Consider the following 11,403-nt stretch of genomic DNA (forward strand, 5'->3'; position numbering starts at 1 on the left):
CAATTCTTCTGCCTCAGCCTCCTAAGTAGCTGGGATTACAGGCATGGGTCATCACACCCAGCTAATTTGTGTATTTTTCATAGAGACAGGGTTTTGCCATATTGGCCAGGCTTGTCTCGAACCCCTGACCTTGTGATCTGCCTGCCTTGGCCTCCTAAAGTGCTGCAAATATAGGTGTCAGCCACCATGCCCAGACTTTTTTGCTTTTCTATGCACTTAGGAGAGTGAGCCCATCGTTCAGTAACAATATGACTCAGTACTGCAAGACCTTTCAAAGCCTATTTCCAGTTGGTGAAGGAGGGTTTCAATGATGATTGGACCTTCATGCCCTACCATTTGGAGATTGCATCTTTTAAAATGACACCAAGGGAAATCTGCCCACGAGCAGCATTGGATGGGACCATACCAGGTGATTTAAAATTAAGGATAACCAAGGAAAAAAGCCTTTCTTAGAAGCAGACATCATCACATGGTAGACAGCTTTTTTAAGAAAATGGGACAAAACTCCATATGATCTCCTTCCATTGACTGAGACTTGGTTTTGTTTTGTATTAACACAAAATGATCAAGCCTACATTTTATTTTGTTAGGTACTTTCACCACCCAAAGCAAACACTTTCTAAGTTCTATTCAAAATTTAGCCACTCTCACTAACCAAAGCAATTACTGGCTATGGAGTCACTTAAATGAATAGGAAGGATCACAACTAATAGTAGAACCTGCTCTCACACGTGGTTGGTTAATATTTCTAATTAAATGACTTGGCACTGAGAAGAAGCTATAGATACAAATGAGTGGCCCATGACTACTGTTGATTTCATTACTTGTAACTTATCTCTATGCATAGGAAACATTAGTGTAACTGGGTCTAATCTAGGTAGTGTCCCAGATTCCCCCTAGAATCAAACTCTTTCATTTGACACACATTATGAAGACTGGAATGCTATAGGTATCAACATAGACATAGAATCAGAACATGACCATGTTACCCTCTGCCATATAATCGGAGAACTTACTGAAACTAGATATTTGTTCATTGGAAACTCAAGGCAAGTAGAATGTGTATATAGCTCTACTATATGAAATAAATAATAGTTTCATTTATTGGATGCATCAATACTCAGGACATATTTGGAGAAGACCCTATTCATTCTTCAATGGAGATGGTGTGCAAGGATTATATAATAAAATTCATAAAAATATTTTTTCATCCCACCCCAGTTCAAACTGTCACTATGCAACCTGGTGTCAGTGGAAGGTAAGGCTCTTGAGGCAGAAATAATTAAATAAATCTTCATTGGAAGCTAAAAGTGAGGCTCAATGTGGAAGACACACAGCAACAAAGTGGGTGTGTTCCAAAGTCTGTTACAAGTTGGAATGCTTTTTTTTTCCCCCTTTTTTAAAAATTTTTTTTTATTAAGTATTTATTGATCATTCTTGGGTGTTTCTCAGAGAGGGGGATATGGCAGGGTCATAGGATAATAGTGGAGAGAAGGTCAGCAGATAAACACATGAACAAAGGTCTCTGGTTTTCCTAGGCAGAGGTCCTTGCGGCCTTCCACAGTATTTGTGTCCCTGGGTACTTGAGATTAGGGAGTGGTGATGACTCTTAAAGAGCATGCTGCCTTCAAGCATCTGTTTAACAAAACACATTTTGCACCACCCTTAATCCATTTAACCCTGAGTTGACATAGCACATGTTTCAGAGAGCAAGGGGCTGGGGGCAAGGCCATAGATCAACAGCATCCCAAGGCAGAAGAATTTCCCCTAGTACAGAACAAAATGGAGTCTCCTATGCCTACTTCTTTCTACACAGACACAGTAACAATCTGATCTCTCTTTCTTTTCCCCACATTTCCCCCTTTTCTTTTCAACAAAACCACCATCATCATCATGGCCCATTCTCGATGGTCGCTGTCTCTTCGAAGCTGTTGGGTACACCTCCCAGACAGGGCGGCCGGGCAGAGGCACTCCTCACATCCCAGATGGGACGGCCGGGCAGAGGTGCTCCTCACTTCCCAGATGGGGCAGCCGGGCAGAGGTGCTCCTCACTTCCCAGACAGGGTGGCCAGGTAGAGGCGCTCCTCAGTTCCCAGATGGGGTGGCCGGGCAGAGGCCCTCCTCACTTCCTCCCAGATGGGGTGGCGGCCAGGCAGAGGTGCTCCTCGCCTCCCAGATGGGGCAGCCGGGCAGAGGTGCTCCTCACCTCCCAGACAGGGCAGCCAGGCAGAGGCGCTCCTCACTTCCTCCTAGACACGGTGGCGGCTGGGCAGAGACGCTCCTCACCTCCCAGACAGGGTGGCCGGGCAGAGGCACTCCTCACATCCCAGACGGAGTGACCGGGCGGAGGCGCTCCTCACTTCCCAGATGTTGGGCAGCCGGGCAGAGGCGCTCCTCACCTCCCAGATGGGGCGGCCAGGCAGAGGCGTCCCTCACTTCCCAGACGGGGCAGCCAGGCAGAGGCGGTCGTCACTTCCCAGACGGGGCGGCCAGGTAGAGGCACTCCTCACTTCCCAGATGGGGCGGCCGGGCAGAGGCGCTCCTCACTTCCTCCCAGACGGGGTGGCGGCCAGGCAGAGGCACTCCTCACCTCCCAGACTGGATGGCCAGGCAGAGGTGCTCCTCACTTCCCAGACGGGGCGGCCGGGCAGAGGCGCTCCTCTCATCCCAGATGATGGGCGGACGGGCAGAGACGCTCCTCACTTCCTAGACGGGGTGGCGGCCGGGCAGAGGCTGTAATCTTAGCACTTTGGGAGGCCAAGGCAGGCAGCTGGGAGGTGGAGGTTGTAGCGAGCCGAGATCACGCCACTGCACTCCAGCCTGGGCAACATTGAGCATTGAGTGAGCGAGACTCCGTCTGCAATCCCAGCACCTTGGGAGGCTGAGACGGGCAGATCACTCGAGGCCGGCAGATCACTCGAGGCCAGGAGCTGGAGACCAGCCTGGTCAACAGGGTGAAACCCCGTCTCCACCAAAAATACAAAAACCAGTCAGGCATGGCGGCGCATGCCTGCAATCCCAGGCACTGGGCAGGCTGAGGCAGGAGAATCACAGGAGCCCGAGGCAGGGAGGTTGCAGTGAGCCGAGACCAGGGCAGTACAGTCCAGATTTGGCAACAGAGGGAGAGCGAAGAAAGGAGAGGGAGACTGAAGAAAGACGGAGAGGGAGACCGAAGAAAGAAGGGAGACGGAGAGGGAGAGGGAGAGGGAGATGGAATGCTTTTGTGAGAAAAGTTAAAAGAAGGGAATGAGACTCCTCCTATCAGTTTTTTTTGTTTTGTTTTGTTTTGTTTTGTTTTACTTACCTGGCAAGGCTCAAATAGGGTTGAGTTTTTGTTTTTTTTGTTTTTTGTTTTTTCCATTGGAAGGTACAATACAGAGGTTATAATCGTTGACGTTAGATGACAACATAACAAGCTAAAACATTTTCCTTGCAAGACAACCAGTGAAACTTCATGATCAGAATCAAATCAGTGTCCTTCTCACTGTCAGTGGGTGAAGTCTTCAGCAATACTTGTAGAGTTTGAGGCACTCATGAACTCAAGATCAGATTCTTTACTCAGGGACAGAATGTAAGCCAATCATAAGACCTTCCACAGGTGGTTAATTTGGACGCCTGAAAAATGTGACCTGTAAGTTTTCACTGGCAATATGCAGGTGCACATATGACAAAGAATAACCATGACCTTCATATCACCCCCAGCTGGTGCAGAATGGGATCCTTTTGACCCTTTCTCTCCATAATACCAGGCTACTCATCTTGTGTGGCAATAAAATACATGGTCTACTTCACAGAGAAAGAGATTCTTTAAAAAAAAGGATTTTTATTATGAAATGAGCAAAGCAATGGGAATAGATGTGAGATTATTCAGGGAGGTAAAGGAAGACAAAGGTGTTGAAAGGAAAAATCAGGAGAATTACATACATTGTTTTGGAAGACTCATTCTTGGTCACAAGTGTCAAAACCAAGGGGGCCTCAGTGCAATGTTGGAAAGATTCCTCCTCCATGCCCTCAATAACCCCCAACGTGTTTACCAAGTCTTGATTCACTCCCAGGATCCCATTAAAACACACAGCTCAACCCTGATCAGCCTCCACCTTCACTTCCCTTTGTAATTTTGACATGACTTTTTTACAGGACCATCAGGTTCCTATGTCTGCAGCACAGTAGCATACCAATATTCTGAGACAGCAGGGTTTGCAGCAGAGAGTTTAATGATCACAGGGTGGCAAAATGAAAAGCTGGGAGGAGACCCTCAAATTCATCTCCCCAAGAAGTACTGAGAGTTTTCAGAGGATCATGGACAGCAAGGGGCTGGAAAGTTGGTGCAGTTTGGTGGCAGTAAGAGGTATGAAGTCATCAGGATGTTAAAACTGCATTCCTTGGTGAGTTGGTGCCTTGCAGGGCCCTTCAGATCAGCTGGCATCAGTAGTTTCACTGACATGCAGAACCTGAAAGAATATGTCAAATGAAAAAGTTAATGTTTTACAAGGCTTAAACTGCTGTCTGCAGGGCAGTTAAGGGGAACTGTAATCTAAGGTCTACATGATTTTGGGACAGTAGGCTGCCAGCAACCATGAGGAAGCAGGTCACAGAGGAAGCTGACCTCATGATGAATGCTGAATGTGCTGCAAGCTTGGTTTATTTTTGTTTCTCCCCCTCCCTTCTTCACTGATTAAATTTATAAAGTTTATATGTATGGTTGCAATTTCTTCCAGAGTAGCCTTAACCTAAGCCCTGAGACCACTCAAGCCCTCAGTGGCACCTCTCTTCCATCAGCAGGAGGGAAAAAACTGCTACCTTAGGTGATATAAAACCCACAAGACCATTACATACATGGAGATTTTTATTCTGATTTTGTAGGGACTACTCCTTTGTTTTTATAAAGCTATTTTAACTAGAAAGCATTTTTGTAATTTTGATGTGGCCAAAGATCTCCCAACAATACTACTGTCAGATTTTATTTTTCTGTCTAATATCCAGGAAAGATTAGACCCTTCCCTGCCTCAAACTCAGGACTATGCCGGTCACATATTAGTAAAATTCCATCAGTGTTTGTGAAGTTCATGAATGAATGGATTTTTTTTTTCAACAAAGTCTCCCTCTGTCACCCAGACAGGAGTGCAATGGTGCAGTCTTGGCTCACTGAAACCATTGCCTCTTGGGTTCAAGTGATTCTCCCACCTCAGCCTCCTGAGTAGCTGGATTACAGGCATGTGCCATCATCCCTGGCTAATTTTTGTATTTTTGTAGAGATGGGGTTTCACCTTGTTGGCCTGGCTTGTGCTGAAAGCCTGAACTCAGGTGATCCACCCAACTTGTCCTCGCAAACTGCTGGGATTACAGGAGTGAGCCACCTCGCCTGGCCTTGAATGAATGAATTCTTGATTTCCACCCTATCCCTAACACTGTCAATTTCTTGATTCATGAACTTAATATGGATATCTGATATGAATGGATATCTGATTCAATCCGTTAGTCTGTGGAGAGCCAAAAATCCAATCAGGATTAACTGGGTGGAGCTTCAGAAATGCAATCAGATATCACTTTTTGATTGGAAGCTAGCAGTGGACACGTGGAGGGGTGTAGGTGGGACTTGTGATTAGAAAGGTCAATAAAGGCTTCTAAAGACCCACAGAAGAGACCCAAAGTCTTCAAGCCTGAAGTTCCTGCTTGGTTCTTCCTGAGGTCTGACCACCCTGCAAACTGAGTCCAGATCTGGTAAGTCACTAATCTCTGTAAGGACACTCCCTTCTGACCTACAGTCAGCTGGTCTGTGATGGTGACAGTGCAGCCTAAGATGGCATAGAGTTATATCCTGTTTTGTTTTGTTTTTTTTCTCATATGAACAATTTGAAGCTTTGAATTTTTTCCTCTAAATGCAGTTTTGTCTTTATTTCAAAAAATTGGATTGTGCTTTGGGTGATGTCATTTCAAAATTCTTGAAGGGAGCAGTGACTCATGCCTTTAACTCCAATGCTTTGGGAGACCAAGGCAGGAGGATCATTTCAGCCCAGGGATTTGAGACCAACCTGGACAACATGGCAAGAACCTATCTCTATAAAATATTCTTTATTGAAGGGGGAATGGAGCCTCACTCTGTTGCCAAGACTAGAGAGCAGTGGCACGATCTCAAATCACTGCAACCTCTGCCTCCCAGGCTCAAGCACTTCTCATGCCTCAGCCTCCTGAGTATCTGGTATTACATCCATCTGCCACCTTGCCTGGCTAATTTTTGTATTTTCAGTAGAGGTGGGGCTTCACCATGCTGGCCAGGTTGGTCTCAAACTCCTGACCTCAAGTGATCCACCTGCCTTGGCCTCCCAAAGTTCTGGGATTACAGCCATGAGCCACTGGTGCTCGGCCTCTACAAAATATACATATTTTTTAATTAGCCGGTCATGGTAGCATGCATCTGTCTTCCCAGCTGTATGGGTTGCTGATGTGGGAGAAACAATTGAGCCCAGAAGATTGAGGCTGCAGTGAGCCATGCTCACACCACTGCTGTATTCCAGCCTGGGCAACCTTGTGAGATCCTATTAAAGAAAAAAAATCTTAACCAAAGAGGATCTTTGACCTTAATTTTAAACCAATCACATCCTCATTGTAACTCTTCCACCCAAATGGAGACATGGGTGTGGAGGTGCATGCCTGTAATCCCAGCTATATGGAAGGCTGAAGCATAAGAATCACTTGAACCTGGGAGGCAGAGGTTACAGTGAGCCGAGATGGCACCACTGCACTCCAGCCTGGGTGATGAAGTGAGACTCAGTTCCCCCCACATGAAAAAAAATTAAATTATACCACCCAGGTGATCATTGGATACATGAAGATTTCTACTGTGTTTTATTAGGGACTGTCATGTCTGTCCTTGTGAAACTGTTTTAACTCTGAAATATTTTGATAAATTAGATGTGGCCAAGGATCTCTCAACAAAGATACTTTCAAGTTTTTTTCTTTCTGTCTAATGTCAGGAAGAGATTCAACCCTTCCCTATCTCACACTCAGGACTATGAAGGACACATAGTAGTAAAATTCCATGTTCGTGGAGTAAATCAGTGAATGAGTCCTAGACTTTCACCCTATCCCTAAATATTTCACTTTCATGGATGAATACCTAATTTGATAGTTAATCTGCAAGAAAGACAAAAATCCAATCATGAGTAACTGGGTGGAGCATAAGAATTCTAATCCAATGTAATTCTCTCTCTCTCTCTCTCTTTTTTGAATCTAGCCGATTTCCCAGGCTGGATTGTAGTGGTATAATCTCAGCTAACTGCAACCTGTGCCTCCTTGGGTTCAAGTGATCCTCCTGCCTCAGCCCCCCTAGTAGCTTGGACTATAGGAGCAGACCACTCACTGCACCTGGCTAATTTTTGTAATTTTAGTAGAGATAGTGTTTCAACATGTTGGCCAGGATTGTCTTGAACTCTTGAACTCAGAAGATCCAATGCCTCTGCCTCCCAAAGTGCTGGGATTACAGGTGTGAGTCACTGTGCACAGCCAAAGTGGTTCATTTTGAATATGTATGAGAGGTGTGTATTGGAAACATCTGTCTTGTGAATGATGCATAACACTGTGACATAGCTTTCAAAGCTTCTCGCTGAAATTTTCAATAATGAGGCGGGGAAGAGGATTATGCCTGTAATCCCAGCACTTTGGAAGGCCAAGGCGGGTGGAATGTTTGAGTCTAGGAGTTCAAGACCAGCCTGGACAACATAGTGAAACCCACTGTCTTTACAAAAAGTCAAAAAATAAAAGATTAGCTGGGCATGAGATCCGAGCTTCAGAGATCCTCGGTAACATTTCCCAGTGCTATGAGTTTATTGCAGCAGTGGCTAATAATTCACGGACTAGGAGTGATCTTGCCTGCTCTTTAGAGGTTGGGACACACTCTTCTTGGTACCAGAAGGGTAGAACTATGTCTCTGTGGCCACTTATTGCAGATGGAATTGGAGTAAACTGAGGGCTCTTTCACACAAGCTAGAGAAATGACTTTGGCCCTAGGAGAAGAGGGGATTGCAGGGGATGGGCCTGAGAAACTTGCCTTTTCACTGGATTGTCCTCTAGAGTTTTTCCTTGCAGATTTGTCAGAATGAGCCTCCAGTCCCCATCCAGACTCCTGGAGCTGGCAGGGCAGAGCCTGCTGAGGAAGCAGTTCTTGACCATCTTCACCCTGGACAAGCTGCCCAGGGAGGTCTTCCCTCTGATGTTCATGGAGGCCTTCAGCATGAGACGTCTTGAGGCCCTGAAGCTGATGGTGCAGTCCTGGCCCTTCCTCCGCCTCCCTCTGGGATCCCTGATGAAGACACCTCATCTGGAGACCTTGCAAGCTGTCCTGAGGGGACTTGATATACTGGTGGCCCAGAAGGTTCGCCCCAGGTGAGGTGACTCAGGTGGCTTGGGGGGAAGGGTCCAGGCATCCAGGGAAGGGACAGCTGGCTCAGGAGGAGTGGTGGGGTTGGGGAGCTAGGGTGGCTCAGAGGCTTCTGATGGTGCCCATGAGAGGCCCTGGGCATTGCCCAGCTCTTCTGGGAAAGGACTGCCCACCATACAGGGTCCACTGAGGAAACAGGAACCTGCTTCCTCCCAGTGGAAGGTAAAGGTACTAGAAGTGGGTACCAGGCAGAATCCAAGGGGGAACGGGATGGAGAAGAGACAGAAGGAGGAGCACTGAGGACAGGAGCAGCTGACTGATGTCCTGGATGTGGAGTGAAAGTTCAGGTCAGGGGTGGGTCCTTGCCTACATTCTGAGCTTTTCCCCTATGTTACTCACAGGAGGTGGAAACTTCAAGTGCTGGATTTGCGGGATGTTGATGAGAGTTTTTGGACCATATGGACTGGAGCCAAGGTCCTCTCCTGCTCCCCAGAGGGCATGAGTAAAAGGCAGACAGTGGAGGACTGTCCAACGATGGGAGAGCACCAGCCCTTGAAGGTGTTCATAGACCTCTGTCTAAAGAAAAGTACACTGGATGAATGCCTGAGCTACCTTTGTGGGTGGATCCACTACAGAAGAGATCTAGTGCACCTGTGTTGTAGCAAGGTGGAGAATTACTCAATGCCCACTTCAAGTTTCACAAATTTATTAGAAAGGATATACCCAGAGAGTATCCAGGAGTTGGAAGTCTGGCAAAAGTCCTCTCTGAATAAAACAGGAAAGTTTGCCCCTTACCTGAGCCAGATGAGCAATCTTTGCAAACTCTTTTTAGCCTTCGGTTATGACCGTGAGTTATACATGAGCGGCCAATGGCAGTTCACTCCTGACTTGGACTCTCCATTCCTCTGCCTGTCCTACCCCCAGATGCTTTATATAAGAAAGATCAGTAACATCAAAGAGCACCTGGAGCACCTGCTCAGGTAAGAAATGATGGTGAGCTTTCTCTGCAGACCATACCATAGACTTTTGTTCTTTTTCACAGTAAACGTTAGTGGGCATCTACTGTGTGCCAGCCACTGGTGATGTCACAGGGAATGGGATGCTAGAATGTCAACTCATTATGCTGTTCAGTGCTCTATATCCTGAAGTGGGTATCACAAGACCACTCAAAGAAAGGCAGAGGGATGGCCTAGGGTAGATGCTACAGAGAGAGATGTGTAGAGAGCCAGTTAGTTGGGGGTTCAGATCTAGTGAGGGTGCATTTGTGAACTCCTTGTGAGAAAGAGTGTATAAAGTTAATATGATGAAAACATATTCTTCATACAGAGGACGGTATGAAAGAAGGGAAAATGTGGCCAGGTGCGGTGTCTCATGCCTGTAATCCCAGCACTTTGGGAGGCCAAGGCAGGCAGATCACGAGGTCAGCAGTTCGAGACCAGCCTGGCCAACACAGTGAATCCCGGTCTCTACTAAAAATACAAAAAAAAGTCACCAGTCATGGTGACAGGCACCTGTAATCCCAGCTGCTTGGGAGGCTGAGGCAAGGGAAGTGGAGGTTGCAGTGAGCTGAGTTTGTGCCACTACACTCCAGCCTAGGTTACAATGTGAGACTGTCTCAAAAAAAAAAAAAAAAGAAGAGAAAGTGCATCAAATCTGTGCATTTCACAGCAGCAGCTCTGTCTTCAGCAGCTTAGTAAACACCAATGATCCTGTCTCTAATTCCCTGTCTGTAAAACATTTTGAACTCCAGGAAAGGTAATTGATATGAGAAGTGCATGCTTCTGGGATGGAGGGTGAGGGAGTAGCTGTGAGAGTAGTACCAATCACACAGGCAAGGGTGGAAGGACTGAGCCTAAGATGGAACTGCCCCTGAATGATCTGAGTCTTCATCAGGCAGCACCTTGCATGCAGACCATCATCTGATGATGGGAACAAACTTGTGTTTGGGTGAAACAGGCTTCCCCATTGCAGGTTACTATAACACGTGTGTTGTAGTAAGGTGCAGAATTACTCAATGCCCACTTCAAGTTTACCATTGAGATTATTTCCCACCCCCCTCCTCTAACTGGCACCATTGCCCATAACTAACTTCTTGCTCTCCCCAGGTACCTCAAGAACCCCTTGGTGGTCTTTACATTCTGTGATGCTTACCTAACTGATCAGGACATGGAGTGTCTGTCTCAGTACCCAAGCCTCAGTCAGCTAAAGGAGCTGCGTCTGACTCATATCCTAATGTGGACCACCAATCTTGAGCCCCTTGGAGTTCTGCTGGAGAAAGTTGCTGCTACTCTCAAGATCCTCATCTTAGAGGACTGTCGGATCCAGGACCCCCAACTCAGGGTCCTCCTGCCTGCCCTGAGCCACTGTTCCCAGCTCACCACCTTCTACTTTCGTGGGAATGAGACCTCCACAAATGCTCTAAAAGACCTGCTGCGTCACACAGGCAGGCTGAGCAAGTTAGGCCTGGAGTTGTATCCTGCCCCTCTGGAGAGTCTTGACAACAGGGGTCATGTCAATTGGGAGATCTTTGCCCCAGTTCGGGCTGAGCTGATGTGTACACTCAGGGAAGTCAGGCAGCCCAAGAGGATCTTCTTTGGTCCTGCCCCTTGCCCTACCTGTGGCTCATGGCCATCTGAGAATGTGGACTTCCATCTTTGCTCTTAGGGAAGACCTGGTTAGTGGGATGGATAAGCTTTCTTCCACACACTTGGGAACTAAAATATTGTACATGGGTGCATTTTTTTTAATTTAATTTTATTATATATTTTTTTTTATTTTATTTTATTTTTTTTGAGACAGAGTCTCACTCTGTCCCTCAGGATGAAGTGCAGAGGCACAATCTCAGCTCACTGCAAGCACCACCTCCTGGGTTCAAGTGATTCTCCTGCCTCAGCCTCCCCAGTAGCTGGTGTTACGGGTGTATGCCCCACCCCCGGCTAATTTTTGTAGTTTTAGTAGAGACAGGACTTTACGATGTTGGCGGAGGCTGACCTCAAACTCCTGACCTCAAGTAATCTGACCACCTT

At 46.8% G+C, this 11,403-nt stretch overlaps 1 protein-coding gene across 1 annotated transcript; it reads left to right on the forward strand.

The window, feature by feature from the left end:
* The first annotated feature begins 5,665 nt into the window (after nucleotides 1–5,665).
* LOC129015019 (PRAME family member 10-like) lies at nucleotides 5,666–11,041 on the forward strand. The gene is made up of 4 exons (XM_054452581.1): nucleotides 5,666–5,721; nucleotides 8,071–8,382; nucleotides 8,779–9,357; nucleotides 10,483–11,041. The coding sequence occupies exons 2-4, from the start codon at nucleotides 8,096–8,098 to the stop codon at nucleotides 11,039–11,041; spliced, it is 1,425 nt and encodes a 474-aa protein (XP_054308556.1). The 5' UTR covers nucleotides 5,666–5,721; nucleotides 8,071–8,095.
* The last annotated feature ends 362 nt before the right edge of the window (nucleotides 11,042–11,403 follow it).

The sequence above is a fragment of the Pongo pygmaeus genome, chromosome 1 (genome assembly GCF_028885625.2).
Source record: "Pongo pygmaeus isolate AG05252 chromosome 1, NHGRI_mPonPyg2-v2.0_pri, whole genome shotgun sequence".
Classification (NCBI taxonomy): domain Eukaryota; kingdom Metazoa; phylum Chordata; class Mammalia; order Primates; family Hominidae; genus Pongo; species Pongo pygmaeus.